General features: G+C 39.1%; 1 protein-coding gene across 2 annotated transcripts in view; it reads left to right on the plus strand.

The window, feature by feature from the left end:
- Window positions 1-18,455, plus strand: part of PTPRO (protein tyrosine phosphatase, receptor type, O) — a 278,428-nt gene that overhangs the window by 142,061 nt on the left and 117,912 nt on the right. For both annotated transcript variants that reach the window (XM_011954422.1, XM_011954430.1), the window contains exon 2: window positions 16,180-16,453. In XM_011954422.1, coding sequence (XP_011809812.1) covers window positions 16,180-16,453 — 274 coding nt within the window. The remainder of the gene's footprint in view (window positions 1-16,179; window positions 16,454-18,455) is intronic.

An 18,455-nucleotide genomic window follows, 5' to 3' on the forward strand; every position in this document is an offset into this window, starting at 1 on the left:
GTCAGAGGCTATTTTAATAACACAAGAAGTAATCATTCTGATTCAATTATGTTTGTGACTAGTTCAAGTAACAGCAAATCTAAGTTATCATGGTTTCTGAAAAAATGCACATTGAAAAATTGTATGATGGTTATTTTAGATTTTTAGCATGATGTTGAGGGTTCCTATGCAAGGGAAAATTTAAATTTGTTTTTTGACTGTTGGGTTTCTTATGTTATTCAGAAAGTTTTGCAATGCCTGTAATGGGAACTGTCCTAGTAATATGCATTAAACATAATTTCCACTTTTTTAAACCATCAAAATTAAGCATATAGTGTGTGTAACATCTAAACTATGGCAAGCACCTTAATTACATTTTTTCATTTTAATCTCACAACAATCTTGTAATGTTGGTGTTCTTCTCCCATTTTATAGATGAAGAACCTAAGGCTGAGAGAAATTTTGTCTGTATACGAGGCAACCAACAATCATATTCAGCTCTATTTGTCTTTAAATCACTACAGTTTCCGCTACAGCCGATTGCCCTGTAACTCCTCATGTAATAAAAATGACTGATCTTAAAGTGATATTCATATCTCATGATTGAAAAAGAATAAGGAATCATCTGTGGCACAAACCTGCAATGCAGGGAGTGTAGAATCAGTTTTAATACATAGGCTTTGGGATCAAAGGAATGTGAGATTAACTCTCATGTCCACCATCTTAAAGCTGTGTGGCCTTAGATATATTACTTAATCTTTCAGAGGCTGGACTGCTATTCTGAAAAGTGCAAATAGTAATATCTACTTCAGGGAGTTGTTAAGAGGATTAAGTGAAATAATGCCTAAAAAGTACTTAACACAAAGTAGGCTCTTAATAAAAGCAAGCTCTAGGTGCATAGCAGACTATGCTATTTCCTTGATTCTCATAGCTTCATCTCTGAGTCAATCACTTCCAAATATTAGATTCAGACCTCTCTTCTGAATTCTGGATCCATGTATCCCATCACCTACTTGGCATCTGCACTTGGATGCCCACAGGCATCTCATACTTTATATACATCAAACTGAACTAATAATATATGTCACTCTCCCTCCTTCCCAGCTAGTATCTGCTCCCCTGCAGTTGGTTTTTTTTATGGTAGTGAGGTAGGGGTGAGTGTGTGTGTGTGTGTGTGTGTGTGTGTGTGTGTGTACGAATCAACACTGTAACCAGCCCACAACTAATCCATTCTTAAGTAACTCAGTGCTAAGGGATATGCCTTCTAAATTCCCCCCGATACCACCCTAGTCCTAGTGGCCATAATTTCTCTCCTAGCCTAATGTAGTCACATCCACTGCTGCCTATACTCACCAACCAGTTAGCCATACTCTAACCAGAGGGACCTTCTTAATGCCCCTTGAGTTTTAAGACTGGCTTAAAGTCTCATTCCACTTTGATGGAAATCCAAATCCCCCTTGAAGTTTTTGTTAACTTGGTATAAACATTCGTTCTTATAAATTCTTCTTCCCTCAGGAGCCAGTTTCCACAAATACTGCTCAGCCCCTTCTACAATCCATCCATGGATGATCCACTCATACAAAGCACTTGTGAGCATAGCCGACTTTAGTGAACATTGGGACTCAGAGAGATGGAGAACTATTTGCTATTCATAATGTGAACTCCAATGGTGCGTTAGGTATTTCCAGTCTTGAACGTCCTCTGCCTTCCTCACCATCTGGATGTTTCCACTGGCAGATTGCCTCTTCTTCGTTCCAGCATCATACCATCTTGGGGGCTCTTATCTTATACCCTTTCTTTATTCCAGATTTCTTTATTCTTTATTCAAATCCTTTGTGATTTGAATCCCAGTTTGGATGTCTGGTTTTTGTTTGTTTGCCTGGGTTCCTCAACTCACACCATTAGTATTTCCTTCTATCCCAAGTTGTTAGTTACCAAGTATTTTTCCAATAAAAGTTTCCACCCCCAGTAGGAATTCTAGAGCCAGCAAGTAACATCATAAACTTTTTGCTTCTATTACATAATGTAAATCAGATCATCCCACTTCCCTGCCAAATAACCCGTAAGTGGCTTCCCATTGCCTTTAGCATGAAGCCTCTTTTTTAGAAGGGTCTACAAAGTTTCCCATGACGTCTCCTCTACTGGCCATTCTAATGTTGTTTTGGTTTCTCATCCACACTGTGCTTTCTCTAGCACCCAGGCCTTCATATGCACTGTCCTTAGGTCCTGTTCTTTCTCCAACTCATCATCAGGTCCACTCTTACCAGCCCATAGGTCTCTCCCTAACTAGCACTTACTCTAGGCTAGAGCCACCTGCTAGGAGCTGCTTGATCATCAGGTATTTCTTAACAATACTTTCTCCACTTGCAGTTATCTAGTTATTTAAAATAATGTATTTCCTCTCTCTCTCCACAAACTGAAAACACTACTAGGACAGAAACCAGATTTCTTGTCTTAACTATCACGTTCTTAGCAAGAAGCATACAGCAGGCACTTAATTGTTAAAAACTATCTGAAAGTAAACGTTGAGTCAAGCATCTGTGTAAAGTATTGCCCTAAATCTCCCTTAACTTATGGGCTTTAATTTATTCTGCATATATAGGGATCAGTCTTTCAGAAGACCCAGAAAACCTTAGTGAAGGTGGAGGGCTCAATAAACTATTTGCTTTAAAGCTCTGACAATTTTGTTGTTGCTGATATTAACAACTCAACAAGAAGGGGAGTTAAAGGGCAGTACGTACAAAAGGTCACAAGTGTACTGCCTAAATATGCTGTGAGCTTCGTAAGTAGGCTGCACTCTTGTTCGCTATCATCAGGATTTAATTAACTGGTGTCACAGCTGAATTGACATTTCATGCCTGTGGGGAAATTTGACGGAACTCATCCATTCCAAAATAAATGATTAGCACCACCGTCTTTCACATGATCTTTCAATAAGTGGGACAGCTACATTTTCACAACTTGCTGCGGAAAAACCATTTTCAAACTCGAAATACCAGTAAGCATGGAAAAGAAGGATGGGAAATAATAAAATCAGGCAGAATGATATTTGTGGGTGCTTCATTTTATGAAAATAAAACTTGTTTCAGAGGCAAAACGAACCTGTCAGGAACCGCTGTTTTTCATAACAAATTATGCCAGAAGAATTTGGCACAGTTTTGGAATTTGCCTGATCACTGAACTGTTGAGAACAAATGTATTTTTATGGGTTGCTGGGTTGTGGGTCGACCCCCTACCCAGTCAGTCACCAGCCAAGCACAGCTTCCAAGTCTTTAAACTTCTCAGCACAGTAGGCCCTAAAACTGTTCCCATGGTAACCTTCCATCAAACAGGTGAGCTGTAAAACAGGTGAGCTCAGGCTGTTATTTGCAGGCAAAATGAGAAAAAGAAATACTGGCTGCTCTTGTTCGTGATGCCACAAATAGAAGTAATACTGATTACTGAATAAATAGACTGAAAGTCAGAATAGTTGTTGAACCAATTAGGAATCATGGCGTTAGCATCCTGACAAAAAAAAAAAAAAAAATACAGCTTCTAAAATGTATACGTCTCAAAGAAAATCAATGAGAAAACAGATCACAAATTGTGTAGAAACATTAGTCATTGTTTTTGGAGGATCTCCTAAATATCCGGTCCTTGGATAGAAAATTTGTACATATGATTTCATTTGTCCCTAACCCCCCAAAAAACTGTCATAATAGGCTTTTAGTATTTCCATGATTTACCTTAAATAACTGAGGTTAAAAGAATAAAAACGAGAGCCTGTCACTTGAGTGGGATTTGAACCTGGGTCTCTGTGTTTCCAAAATTTCTGTTTTTTTCATGATGCTACACTTTTTGAGCATTTATGAAGCCTATTTTGAAAGAAGTCAATCACAGTTTGTGCTGAGGGAATTTGCCACCAATTAAGTACAGATGTGAAAGGCAGCATTTGGGAAATCATCGTGGCTCCAGGATCTCACAGTCTGGGGACTGTAGTATAATAGAGTCACAAAATCTGTGGTTATAAGAATTGCCTTGAGTGCTGTCTCCTCCACGATATAATAGGGTAGCCTCGAGAAATCCATTAAATTTCTTGAACCTCAGTTTCTGCTTCTGTGAATTGAGATAATAACTTAATGGAATGTTCTGAGAATCAAGGGAGAAAATATATTTGAAAGTGCTTTCTAAAATATAAAATGTGATATATGACTATTAGTGTTACCCTACATATCACATAAAATCTTGGCACATCTCTTTGGCACAACAGTTTCTTTTCACTTAAAACTGGCCAGTTGAATTCTTTCCTCAAGCGTGTTTTATTTAATCTCCAAAATTAAGAGTTGTGCAGAGCTTCCAGTCTGAGTTCATTTTAGAAGTCAGGAAATAATTGTTACATTATTATATATATTGAACTGTCATTATACACATGCACACACATATGGCAACTTGATAAGAAAATATCATTTGCATTTATTTTAAATTAATGCTTAACTGGTGACAGACTTTAGGTGTCACCTACACTCTGGTTGGGCCAAGAAAATAGTGTATGATTTAGAAACTGAAGGACAAAAGATGAGTAATGGTCAAGGAAATGGCAGTGCAAGGAATTCAAGGGTTGTAATCTGGCAGCCTACAGGCTGGGGCTGACCTGCCAATGTATTTTCTTTGGCCAGCAGGGGTTTATTTTGTTGTAATTGTGCTTTTTAATGATGCTCTTAAACAATGCATGTACCCTCCAGTTTGCTAACATTCCATCATTTGTATCCTCTTATACCTGGCTGCCTCTCACATGTATATTACCTGCCTGACAGTAATAGGGAGTTGGGAGTCCCTTTACCAAATAACAAGCAAAGAGATGAGTCTTCTTCATTCTGAAACCATAAAGAATGTTGGGAGGCTGAAGTAGGCAGATTGCTTGAGCTTAGGAGTTTGAGACCAGCATGGACAACATGGTGAAACCCCGTCTCTACAAAAAATACAAAAAAATAAGCAGACTTGGTGGTGCATGCCTGTGGTCCCAGCTACTTGGGAGGCTTACCGAGATCTACTTACTAAGATCCAGCCACTGCATTCCAGCCTGCATCTGACCATTTAACACAGGAAAGACTGAGCATGCACTGGGCTCAGGCACCAAATCCCGCAGGAGTAGAGAACTGGCATACTGTATCTGAAGAGATACATTTAGGATACATATTAAAAAGTCTAGTATTACATAGCCGGTTGTAAATATTCTAATTCAACAAGCATTTAAGAACCTGCCATATGAGCTTCAGGAAAGTTTCTGGCACACAATAAGTATGATATATGTGGATGTTCTTTGTTATGTCATCATCATCATCCTTATTATCATCATTGCTATTATTATTGGTCAGACACAATTCTAGGAAGGGCAAAGGCTCCTAACTCATGTTTTCCTCTTTACTCCCAAGTAGAGGGTATCCCCAGTGTTCTGCTCAGTTTCTGATGCATGCTTGTTGCCCAAAATATATCTGAAGAATGGCTGCATAAATAATGGAAGAGTAGAGAGAGGCCGTCCCTGGCCTTTGAGATCAACAGTCAAAATCTGCTCTGACAATTTCTGAGAGCCGTGAATAATTCTAGCCAAGTGTCAGAAGGAACCTGGCAAGTGTAGCTCTGGGACTCTGATTTTCCTGAAGGAACTGAAAAGAAAGAATACCTGGGTGGAAAAGGTATCCTGGTAGCTGGACAGGAAGGATGTTTAGTGGATGCATTACGTAATGTCTGCAGAGAATCATGGCCATAAGTGCTATGTAAGCACCAAACATCATTAATATTACTATTTAAAAGAACTGAGCAGCCTATTCCTTCCTAGGTGGTAACCTGAGCACAGCAGGATTTTACTAAGTCTGATCATTTATTGGGTTGCCAGCTGGAGCACTGACCATGCTGTGGATGTACGTCACACAGTCTGATTTGGTGCAGCCAGCACTGGCTCTGACTCAGCATCTTACCTGTCTGACCTATTGCAACACCCTCTTTACTGTCTATTGGCCTTACATCAGCCCAGTCGGCCTGTTATTCTGCATACTCCTAATTATATAAGTCTTGCTAAACTGTAATCGAATCATATCACTTTCCTGCATTACAACAGTTCATGATTTCCTTTGGCCTAAAAAATGGCCAAACTCCTTAGCAAGGCACATCTTGGTCTTGGGCCACCAGCACTCTATTCTGAGCATCCTCCGTTGATCTAAACACTCTAGCGGTCTCTGGATGTTCTTCCCTCTTAACAAGTGACTTTTCTGACCTGTGTTCCCCTGGCAAACTCATGAGCATCTTTCAAACATCGCTTGCTCCCTGAAGCCTTCCCTCACACCCATCTGCAGAAGCAGAATTGAGGGCGTTCTTGTCTACATGTCCGTGGCACTGAACAGTTTTCTTGTATTGGCCAGGATATTTGGATGCAAATCTTGGAAGTCTAGATCAAACAAATAAAAGAATATGTTGGGATTTATTCACTCGTGTCACCAAACTGCACAGTGACTGGGTCTTTGGATGAGTGTGACCAGGGCCTCAGACCAAACCAGGGAGTCTACCACCAGCAACTATCTTCATGGGGCAGGAATGACAAACACTTCAGCTCTGCATTCATTCATACTTAAAGCCAGAAAGGAACAAGAGCTCCTTCCCATGAATTCTAGTTATAAAACTTCAGAGGAACCACTCTGGATGGCCTGGCTTCGTCCACATGAGCATCACAGGAAGGGGACCAGGTGCCATGATTCCCCTAGACTGCTTCAAGGTACCTGCTCAGACCCAGTGACGGGGTAGCATGATTAGCAACCCTCGTCAGGACCTCATTAGATTGAGAGTGGGAAAGAAGCAGTGTCCCATAAGAAGGTGCAAGCTCAGATAGAATTTCAGACAGGCAGAAGAGTAGGTGTCATCTGGACTGTTATTGAAATTCAATAACTAATAACACTTCAGATCCTAACTGTGTATTTGAGTTTTTGAGTTTGTCTCTCACTACAGAGTGAGCTCCTAGAGTGCAAGTACCCATCTGACTCATGTGTCTCTGCTTTCACCTAGCATGATGCCTGGTGCCTGGTTGCCACTTAGCTCATGCCTGTGTGTTCTTGAATTAACAAATGGATAGCTCTCCAGTGCTCTGTGAACAAAACATCCAGTGAACGTAATTACAGAATTCCGTAGTGTTTGGAAGTTAGTTAAATAAATGTTTATGGAACTGCTATAATTTAAAAGACATCGAGTGGCTCACACCTGTAATCCCACACTTTGAGAGGCTGAGACGGGCAGATCACCTGAGGTCAGGAGTTCGAGACCAGCCTGGTCAACATGGTGAAACCCCATCTCTACTAAAAAATACAAAAATTAGCCGGGCATGGTGGTGGGCACCTGTAATCCCAGTTACTCAGGAGGCTGAAGCAGGAGAATTGCTTGAACCTGAGAGACAGAGGTTGCAGTGAGCTGACATGGTGCCACTGCACTCTAGCCTGGGCGACAGAGTGAGACTCCACCTCAAAAAAAAAAAAAAAAAGAAAAGAAAGACATTGAGTGACTCAAAACTAAAATATAACACAATAATCTTTGAAACACAAGTAGTATTTGTTGAGTTCACAGTGTTAGCATTTTTACAGAAGACATTTAATCCTCCCAAAAATTCCATGAGTTTCAGGAATTAGCCCTATTTTATAATTTAAGAAGACAAAGTTAAGAGATCCTTGGACTTCCCCTAGTTCTCACAGGTAAAAGGCTACAGAGGCAGAATAGAAACCCAGGCCTTCTGATCTCAAGTCTGTTGCCTTGCTCTTAAGCAAATTATTTAACCTGTCTGGGTAAAATGGAGATAATAACACTGGTTTCTAAGGATTGCTGTGAGGAGTAAAAGAAAAAACATATATAAACAAATGAGCACATAGCGTGGTCCAGATGAGGGGATTATAGACAATAGTGCTCTATATGTCAATGATGGCGGGTGATTTCCTTTGATTCTGACTGGTACATATCTCTGGCTAGTTTTGGTCCTTGTCCCACAGCCCAGGGACTCGTCCTGTGTTAGTTACCTCTTCAGGGCTACCCACTCTGTCTCCAGAAGCTTCTCTCCCCGAAGACTGCTTCTAGAACAGGTCACAGGCACCTGGGCTCCCCCTTCGTGCTGAAGCCAAGTGCCCAGCCCCCTTTTGCTGCCTCAGTTAGCTGGCCCCACCGGTTATGGAAAGATAAGTACCAAGAGGCATAAGGATACATGGATCCTAGACCTCGTCCTGACATCCATTAGCTGTATGACATTTGCACCACTGTTCTCTCAAGCGTACAATGAGAGCTGGACCAGAGAAATCACTATATTAAATTTGTTATGTAAAGGAAATTTCAGCAAAAATATTTTTCCTGCAGAGTCAAGCAATACTATTATTTTGTCTCAAAAAAGTTTTACATTTTTTTTTACAGTGACCAAGTAAATCAGCATCGGACTTTCCTACATTTATCAGATCAATTTCTATTACTTTTAACTGTTCCTTCCTGCTCTACTTCTCAGCAGGGATTACGTGCCTGCAGCGTACTCTCGAAATTTTCTCCTGAACATAGATTCCAGGAAAAGCTAAGGTAAAGACGACAGAGTAGAAAGCAAGAGCACAGACGACACTTCTTTTAGGCGCACTGCCTAGATCTCACTTGGCCTGCTGCCTTCCTCTCATTAGTTGCACCAGCTGAATCTGATTAGCCCACTCTGATTTATTTTTGGCAACCTGGGAGTGCACGGGCCAATGCTTATTTTCATGGCTGATACAATCATCCCCAAAGCTGTCGTTAGCATTTGGAAGATTAGTCCCTTTCTCTGGATGGTTTTACTGCCTAGGAAGCATCATGACACACATTAGACATATATTTCTTAAACACTTTACAAAATTGAGTCTATTTACTCCTTTTCTTATTATCACAACCACCTTCTGTTATTGGCTGCTAAAACACAGGGAAAAAAGTATTGCTAATTACATATTTGATGCTTATAAACTTATTGTTTTCTGAGTTAGTGAATCACCCGCTATAATCAATAAGAACTAAAAGCCAGATTTCAATGCTACTGGATACTCAGTGCCTGAGTTGTCTACATTTTGCTTAATAGACTTTCCCATTATGCACCAAACAGTACTATCTATGTGAAAAGTGAATAATAAGGAAATATGAGTAAACATTTTCTCCTAAAAATGCAACTTTCAGATATGAAGCACAATATCTATATGATTTCTATTTATATTTGTTGACAGTAAGATTTGTTAGTAAGGATCATTATTTTTAGGTCTTTGAGATACAAAAATTCTGAGATTCCAAATAAATCCTAAAATATACTTAGTATAAAAAACATTACCATGAAAAATGAAACACTTTGGCAAATTTTCCAATAGGTTAAAAGTAAAAGGATTTTTTCATCAGCTCTCAGTTAATTTGAAAGCGTATTTATAATCAGGATTCCCCATTCACTAAGCATTTCATAAGTAAACAACCACTGACCACCAACAAACTTGCAGCGCCTGGAGGCAGGATTTTGGATCCCCAGTACTTAGCAGACTGTGTGATTCTTAGTAGGTTCTTAATTTGTATCGACTAAATGAGTATTTCAATTAGTAACTTCTATCATGGGTGTGATTACTCTTTCTTTACCTCGTTCCCAAGTCTTCTCTATCCAATGAGGACATCCCAGTTGTTCCAGATACCCTCTTGTAAAGTCTGTCTATAGAAGATTCTAAGGAAAGCAAAAGGATAGAAGACAAGAAAAGATAAAATTTGCAGAGAGAGAAGTTTAAAGAGAGAAGGGCACTATGATAGGGGAAAATGAGAAGTTTAAGAAGTATTGCTGGAGACCTCAGGTGCACTTAAGAATTGGGGTCTAATTTGTTTGTTGTTGTTGTTGTGCCAGAATTTTAGAAGTATTTCAATCCTGATGAATTTTCCTTAAGAGGAAGGGAAGATGAGGAGGCAGAAGATGTTGAGGCCAACCTACATATTACTTGTGTTCCCTGCTTGATCCTGGCAATGTATTCACTGTGAGATAAGGGAGGGCTCTTTGTTTTGCTTAGGAAGGCTAGAGGGAGGGCTCTTTGCTTTCCTTAGGAAATACATTATATTCCCCACACTAAAGTAAGCTGATGATGCTAGAGGAAGAATTGGTGTGCCTAGTAAACCGAGGATCCAACTCCATCGGGTCAGCTGTAGCAGCAAGGGTATGGGGGCATTCAGGAGCAGCAGGAGTTAGCTTCAGAGCACAAGTGGGAACGAAGTGGCAGGAACAGGTGCACCCTTGGGCAAAGTAGCCCACCAGAACAGGAGCTGATGACTTCACTAGACTGTCAAGTGTCCCCGCTGCACTTTGGGCCTGTCCATCATAAGCACACGTCGTGCTGATAGCCTCCATGACACCATCACAGGGATGGGAGGGCATCCCATCTACCTTTGAGGCCTGGAACCTCTGGGTGCATGGGTATCTCTTGCACACCTGTGACCCAGCACCACACTATACACTCATCAACAAATGTTCCTCACCCATGTGCATTGCTCAGGGCTTCGGACTGCTGGCACCGCCCTGCTCCACCAAGCAGGGGACAACCCTGACCAAGCTGCTCTGTGCTTCTGATGTCCAAGAAAATTGTTCCCCACATTCTCAATTCATTGTTCACACCCACTATTGATTCGACACCCCCTTGGGACACTGACAGAGCAAAGTTGGAGGGTATGGGTACAACAGCAGACTGCACATAGGGCCACGAACCATCAACAATGCAATACTTCTAGATTTGGTGCAGGAGGCTAGGATGTCTGTGATCCTTAGCTAATAGGTTTTACAAGAAAGTATAGTAAGGGAAAAGAGATCATGCATCTATGATAGCAACCTGGACCTTTCTAGTCATATTAAGGGTACCGACAGTTGCTTGAATTACTAATAGAAGTCTATTAATTTCAAATCTTAGTTGACAAAATGCTATGGTTGAAAATGTCAACTGTCTTTAAAAAATTCTACAGGTGAATGATCCTGACTTAGTCAGGTCTTAATGTGCATTGGTGTTAATCCCGATTTACATTATACAGGTAATAATCTAAGATCATTTTTTCTTTTTAAGCATTAGGAACCTTTGTGCATGTGTGTTTAATGTGGGTATGGGGAAGGGAGAAGAAACAGTTAGAGAATTTTGTTCACCCTATTGGCAGAAAAGGGCCAACAGGCACAGGTCACAACCACAGGCAAAAGGAGGTTATAGTAGCCTATTATTAAATTTAATTTTTAAAAATACACCTTCTCTCACGTTCACCCACTCTGAGGAGGAACAGAAGATTCCCAACCCCCCAACCCCTCTATTCTAGTGTTTCCATATGTAAAGCCTGAGATGGTGAGGGTAAGAATTTAAAACTTATTTATGAAGGGGAAAAAGACATCTGTTGCCATCTTAACCTTCAGACACTCCCGTCCCCAGCCCCTTTTGCTTCTTCAGAAAGAGCCCCTGGGAATCAATTTGAGTATAGAACAAGCCCTTCCTCTAGACGGGCACTCAAACCCTGGCATGGTATTGGAAGCTCTGGGGTTAACTGAGGAAGAGGGGGAGAATGGACAGCACCTCAACCTAGCAGGGGAGGGGGTCTGCCCTTCATTACCATGTAGTCAGCCAGCTGGACAGACAGCAGCCTGTGCCTCAATTGCTACCGTCTAATAATGACTTTTTCCTTTTATGTGTTGTCCTCCCCAGTATTTCATAGACAGCCTCCCTTGCCTCCACTGGAGATACTAGGTTTCTTGATCTTTTCTTCAAAGAGAAGGAAGGGGAGAGAAGGTTGTAGGTGGAGCAAAGCCCATCTCATCTTTTCATCTAAGAGCATTTGCTCTCCTAAAAGGAACCTAGAAGGGAAGTTCTCCAAGTCCTTGCTCAGATAGGAGCAGATTTCTCTCCCTCAGCAGAAGGACAAGACTGTAGCAGAATACACTGGTCTTGATGAGTGATGCCATCAGTACGGGGTAGCAGGGAGGGAGATTTCAGGAGGCAGGGAGGTAGGGCACATCTGGCCTTGGTCTCACCCTGATGCAGAAGCCTAGCCCTGCACTATTCTCCTCTTTAGATGAGTATGACGATCACCACGGTCCTGTTCACTGTGGCTGAATGTGCGGGCAGACCAGGCACCCATGAGGCAAGGGGTCTTCTCTCAGTCTTGGTGTAAAAGCAGCACACTACTTGAGCCCTAAATATTTTTAAATTCGTTTCGGTTGTGTGGCTATATTCTTCAGGACATTGGCTAGGACTAAATGACTGAGGATGAAACCAAGTATGTCTATATTGCAAAGATTCTCTTGATTTTTTTTATAAAAGGCCTTTGAATAACATAGAGCTATGTTCGGTTCTAGAATTACTATTTTTTTGTTTCTATTTCTCTGGTGAAATTTTCTACTCTTTCATTCATTATGAGCATACTTTTAGTTTATTAAGCATAGTTATAATATCTGATTTAAAGTACTTGGCTACATCCCAAACTTGAATTTTCTCTTGAAAATTTGTCACATTTTCTTGGATCTTTGTATATGGACTAATTTTGGACGATTTCTTGAATATTGTGAGTATTATGTTATAAAGACTAATATTTACGTTTCATGATTAAACTAATATTTTTGTCTTAGCAAGAAATTCACTTGGTTGGATGAAAACTACACATGCTTTTTCGTGGGTGGCAGCTTGAACCTTCGGACCACTCTTTTAGCTTTGGCTGGGCTACCTGCAGCCTGACCACCCCATGAATGGCTCAGGAATCAGCCTGAGGTTTGGACAGACTTTAGGACCCCCTCGTTTTGGCTCACTCCTTTTCATTACCCACTCACTTTCCATTAGTGGTGGTTGCCAAGATTCTCTTATCTTTTGCCTCAGGCCAGAAAGACTGAGATTTTGTCAGAGTTTCAGCTATCTCACACTGTGCTGAGTGAAGCCTCTGCCCTCTGGCTATAAGCTGAGATAGAAGATGGATGGACAGACAGGTGGGTGGATGGATGGATGGACAGACACACAGACATAGATAGATAGATAGGTAGATAGATAGATAGATAGATAGATAGATAGATAGATAGATAGATAGATAGATAGATAGAAAAATAACTCATTCTGTGCCAATACCTTCTGCCAAGTGTCAACTTCCCTCCAAAATCTCTGCTTTGTTCATGATTCAGTTTTTAGTTGTTTATTTGGTAATTTGTCCAGAGTGTATGGTTATTATTTGCTGGAGGAACAGTCAGAGAGGAACTTTCATGGCCATAACTGAAGCAGAACTTGCAGAAGCATAATTCGAAAGAAAGAAAAGGGTAATGGAGAAGGGAAAGAGCTAGCATTTGTTAAGCTCCATGTATAGGCAACACATTAAATACTTTTTCTGTTATTTTTCTGTTTGCTTATGTTTTATCCTTCTTGCCCAAACAGTGAAATGCTCTTATGAACTTTAGGCTAGCCTCACAATTCCACCTGGACCACTGGCAATATAGCATGGCTCATATTTTGTGTTTGATCCCAGAAGTACATTGCTCAATGTTAGAAACATGCCCATGTGTCTGGAATAAACTGCCTTGATATATTCTCCTAGAATTTTTCTAGGACGCCGCAGCCTCACTCATATTTTTTCAAAACTTGTAATTTCACCAGCATAGCTGAATCCAAGAACTTCCCTAGAACCTAAGTGTCAAAACGACTTTCATTCATTATTGACTCCTTCACCAGATGTTTATTTTGTTTATTACATGACATAGTCCAATAAAGGGACATTTTAAAAGTTCATTCTCAATGCCTAGCTCGTATTACAGAAATCTGCCTAGGATCACCCACATCAAAAGCACTTAGCATATACCAGGTACTGATCCTAGAGCTGGAAATGCAGCTGGAAATAACCTGCAGTTCCTGACCTTAGAGGACTTATGGTCCAATATGATGAGATTATCGGGAACACAATTTAGTCTATTCAGTGTTAAGACAGAATTAAATTTGTTTATGCCAGACATTCTTTATAAGTACTAGGGCCTGTAAACACTGGATTTCTAAAAAATAAAATAAGAAGAAAAAGTCGGTACATTTTTTGGTCTATAAAGCCTCTTGGAGAGTAGTGATGTATACTGTGTGCTTCATTTGGTTGCTGAAAATATGTGAGAAACTAAAATCAATAAGTTAAACTGTTGGTGGAAATGTAAATTAGTTCAACCATTATGGAAAATAGTATGGAGGTTCCTCAAAAACCTAAAAATAGAACTACCATATGATCCAGCAATCCCACTACTGGGTATCTATCCAAAGGAAAGGAAATCAGTATGTTGATGATTTCTCTGCACTCCCATGTCTATTGCAGCAGTCTTCACAGGAGACAAGATACAAAATCAACTTAAGTGTCCATCAGAGGGTGAATGGATAAGGAAAAGATTATGTGTGTGTGTATATATATATCTATATATGGAATATCATTCAGCCTTAAAATAAAAAGGAAATTCTGTCATTTGCCACCACAAGTGGACATTACATCAAGTGAAATAACCCAAGCACTGGAAGATAAATACCACATTTTTAACTCACATGTGAATGCAAAAAAAAAAAAAAAACTTGCAAGTTGCTCTAGCAGAAGTCATTACTAGAGTCAAGGAAGGGAGAGAGAGGGGGACAGCCAAAGGCTGGTTAAGGGATGCAAAAGTATACCTAGACAGGAAGAATAAGTTCTAATGCTCTATAGTACTATAGGGGGACTATATTAACACTTTATCGTGTATTTTCAAATAGCTAGAAGAGCGGATTTTGAATGTTCCCAACACAAAGAAATGATAAATATTTGATGTGGTTGATAAGCTAATTACCCTGATTTGCTCATTACACAATGTATATATGTATCAAAATATTACACGGTACCCCACAAAGAAGTAAAATTGTTATGTATCAATTAAAAATAAGAATAATAAAACCAAAATCAATAAATTGAGTAATTTGTTAGAGGCAAATGCCCATATATCATTCATTCAATCAGCCATTCCTACATTGATGTAACAGAAACTTACCAGTTATGTGTTATGTGACAGACTCGGTGTTAGGAAAGTAAGTTAGGAGATGAAGACAACTTAACATGTGGAACAATAATTAGGCTGATTTTTTGTACTTGTGACCATGGGCAAGTGACTTTATCTTTCTGAGCCTCAGTTTCCTCAGCTACAAAGTGAGATTAAAAATAACGATACCTATATCAGGAGGTTATTTTCAATATTAAATGTGATATTTTTATACATAGAGCACCTGGCCTACTGGTTGGATCCCAGTAGATTCTTAATGAGTTTCAGCAATTTTTCCATCCTGCTACTATAGAAGAGAAATTTGAGGCCCATTGCAGTGAGTAACTTATTCACCCAGGGCACTACACACCTAGAAGATAAATTAAACACAAGCATGTGGTACAAAGTACATGAGTCTTGTTTGAGACCAGAAAGAAAGATTAATTCTGCCTGTGGAGCCTGAGACAGAATCAGGGAGGAATATTTAATCAATTCCATGGATGACTTTCCAGATACATGTTTATTGTCCATAAACATATATCTGGAGACTTGGAGCAAAGTTTTTAGAAAGTCCATCAACTGCTGATCCCGTAGACACCTGCAGATCTTCCATCTGATCTCTTCCTCACTAATATAGCTTCCTTCATCTTTAAGAGATGATGCTGGTTAATCTTTAATGACAAGGATCAACACCAGTTTCTCAATCCTGAATTTTTTATAATCTTCAGAACTAGCAGGTAAGAGGAAAAAGAGGAAATAACTGCCTTGATATGTTCTTCTAGCATCACTCCCTCTAAAGTAAAAACAGTACTTATTTAAACCATGTAACTTTGCCAGCACAGTTGAAACCAAGAACTTCCCTAGAATTTGAGTGTCAAAATGACTCATTCATTATTTAATCCTCCACAAGATGTTTATTTTGTTTATTACATGACATTGTCCATAAACTGGAAGCAGCTTCAGTGGAAAAAAATCCTCAAAGTAAAACCCTGAGAAAATTATTAGTCCTAAGAAGGATAATCTCTTTCTGATTTTCCTTGTGTAGCTAAAATACCTATGTAACTCTATTTTAAGAAATAAGGCTTATCATAAACATTAGTTTATGATATACAATAATATGTAAAAATTATCTTAGTATAACTTTATTGCCAATTATCTGAATATAACCTCCATCTCTTTTTTTCTCTTTCTTTCAACAGAACGCTACACCTTTCCATGTAACTGTCCAAGATGATAATAACATCGTTGTCTCATTAGAAACTTCAGATGTCATCAGTCCAGCATCTGTGTATGTTGTGAAGATAACTGGTGAATCCAAAAATTATTTCTTCGAATTTGAGGAATTCAACAGCACTTTGCCTCCTCCTGTTGTTTTTAAGGCCAGTTATCATGGCCTTTATTATATAATCACTCTGGTAGTGGTAAATGGAAATGTGGTGACCAAGCCATCCAGATCAATCACTGTGTTAACAAGTAAGCATCATGTGTAATATTGTCCCCTGTTTCTTCTTATTGTTTCCCTGTTTCTTCTCATGTGGCTTGAATTGAGAGAAGCCACCCAGAATGGCAAAATCACTTGCCTTGATGCCAAGTGACATAGATTCAATGTTATGAGCTATATTAGCAATATAGCTTCTTGCTGGAGTTTGATGTTTACTCTTTACCTTGTGATAACAAAAATATTTTTAAACCAAAAAAAGTAATCCTCAACGAAGGAGTATATTTTGAGACTGAATGCCAATTTCAAATTCATGATTGAACTGTGTAATATTCTGCTGTATTACTTAATAATGTCATCATAACTTGTCTATTTTTTCCAGAGCATGTACTCTCATATTTAGCAATTCAGTTTGGGGACAATGAACTGATACTCCTATTTAGCCTGCTCAAATTCAGGTATAGGTCTTTGGCTGAGAGAGAGAAAAAGATATATTTATTTATCACTTGTTATTCCCTACCTCATCTTCAAAATAGCTTTGCCTTCTACTTCTTAAGAAAAAATGCCAAGCAAAAAAATTACCGGCTTTTTAACATTCATGAGTCCATGTCATAAAGACTTAAGGCTGACATTGGGAAATTTTTAGGAATAGTTTTAACTCCGTGTGATTTTTTCTCACTTTACTCACTGACTTTAATATCTAATCTCAAATTAAGATGTGACTCTACTGTCTATGCTGACATGTGGAAGGAAAACTGGTATCTGTAAGACAGCAGAGTTTATCACTAGCACAATACAATGGCTCAGCAAAGTCCCTTTTGCTTATGTTCTTCAGTGCAAGTTTTGCAACAACTGCAATTTGTTAAATGCCATCTACCCGTGATTGTTCTGGTGATAACTAAGGGAAAAGACAGTGATATTGTCTGTTGGGATAAAAGGAAACAGAAACTACAAGAAGCAAAAACTCAGAACCAAGCTAGAGGACATATTTTTAACACGTCTGTCAAAAAATAATTAAAGTCTCTATTGGCAGAATCCCAGGATCAGTAGTGAGTCCTAAAAATTAGAAATGCTGTAGAACCAAGACCTTCAAAGTTTATAGACGTAATGAGCAAATCTATTAGCTGAATTAAAGGGAGAAATTACCTGGTAAAATACTGTCTTAAACAAGCTCTAGAAAAAGACGAATTGCAAGTCAGATTTAGGCAGCAGATATAGACACATGCCTATAATACAAACTCCTTGAAATCAAAAGCTGTCTTACTTATCTCCATAATTTCATAAACACCTAGCCCAAGGCTTATGCTTGCTTAATAGATAATACATAAATATTAGTTCAATTTAGTTGAGGAAGTAATAGGAGAGATCCACAGGAAAAAAAATAAGGCACAAAGAAAAATAGATTTAGGACTGTAATGACGGTTGCTGATCCAACATCTCTGAGCATGCACTCAGCCATTCCTCATCAGTTGCAGCTGAATGATTCAGCCCTTTAGCTAAGCCTTCATGAAGAAATTTGATAGGTAAGTAAATGCTAAAAGATTTCTAGAATATCACTTAGCATTTATGATGAGTTCCATTAAAATATATTCTATTTTCTTTTGTGATGTTTTCCTTTGACCTGTAGGGCTTACAAGTGTGTTGAATATCCAAACATTTGGAAATTTTGCAGACATCTTTTTTTATTGATTTCTAGAGGAAGTGCTGTTGTGATCACAGAATATATTTTATCTGATTCATTTACTTGAAAATTGTTGAGATTTGTTTTATGGGCCCAAATATGGTCTTTCTTGCTGTGTATTCTGTGAGCACTTCCTGGGTGAAGTTTCAATAAGTACCAACCAGGTCACATTGTTTGTTCACTCTATATCCTTACTGATTTTCTGTTTATTTTTTCTAATAATGACTGATAGAGGAATCTGAAAGTCTCCACCTGTAACTGTAAATTTGTCTATTTCTCCTTTCACTTATTTTGGTTTATGCTTTACATATTTTGAAGCTCTGTTGTTATTAGGTGCAAAAGCTTTTAAGATTGCT

This window comes from Colobus angolensis, unplaced genomic scaffold (genome assembly GCF_000951035.1).
Source record: "Colobus angolensis palliatus isolate OR3802 unplaced genomic scaffold, Cang.pa_1.0 Scaffold11, whole genome shotgun sequence".
In the NCBI taxonomy this organism is placed as follows: Eukaryota; Metazoa; Chordata; class Mammalia; order Primates; family Cercopithecidae; genus Colobus; species Colobus angolensis.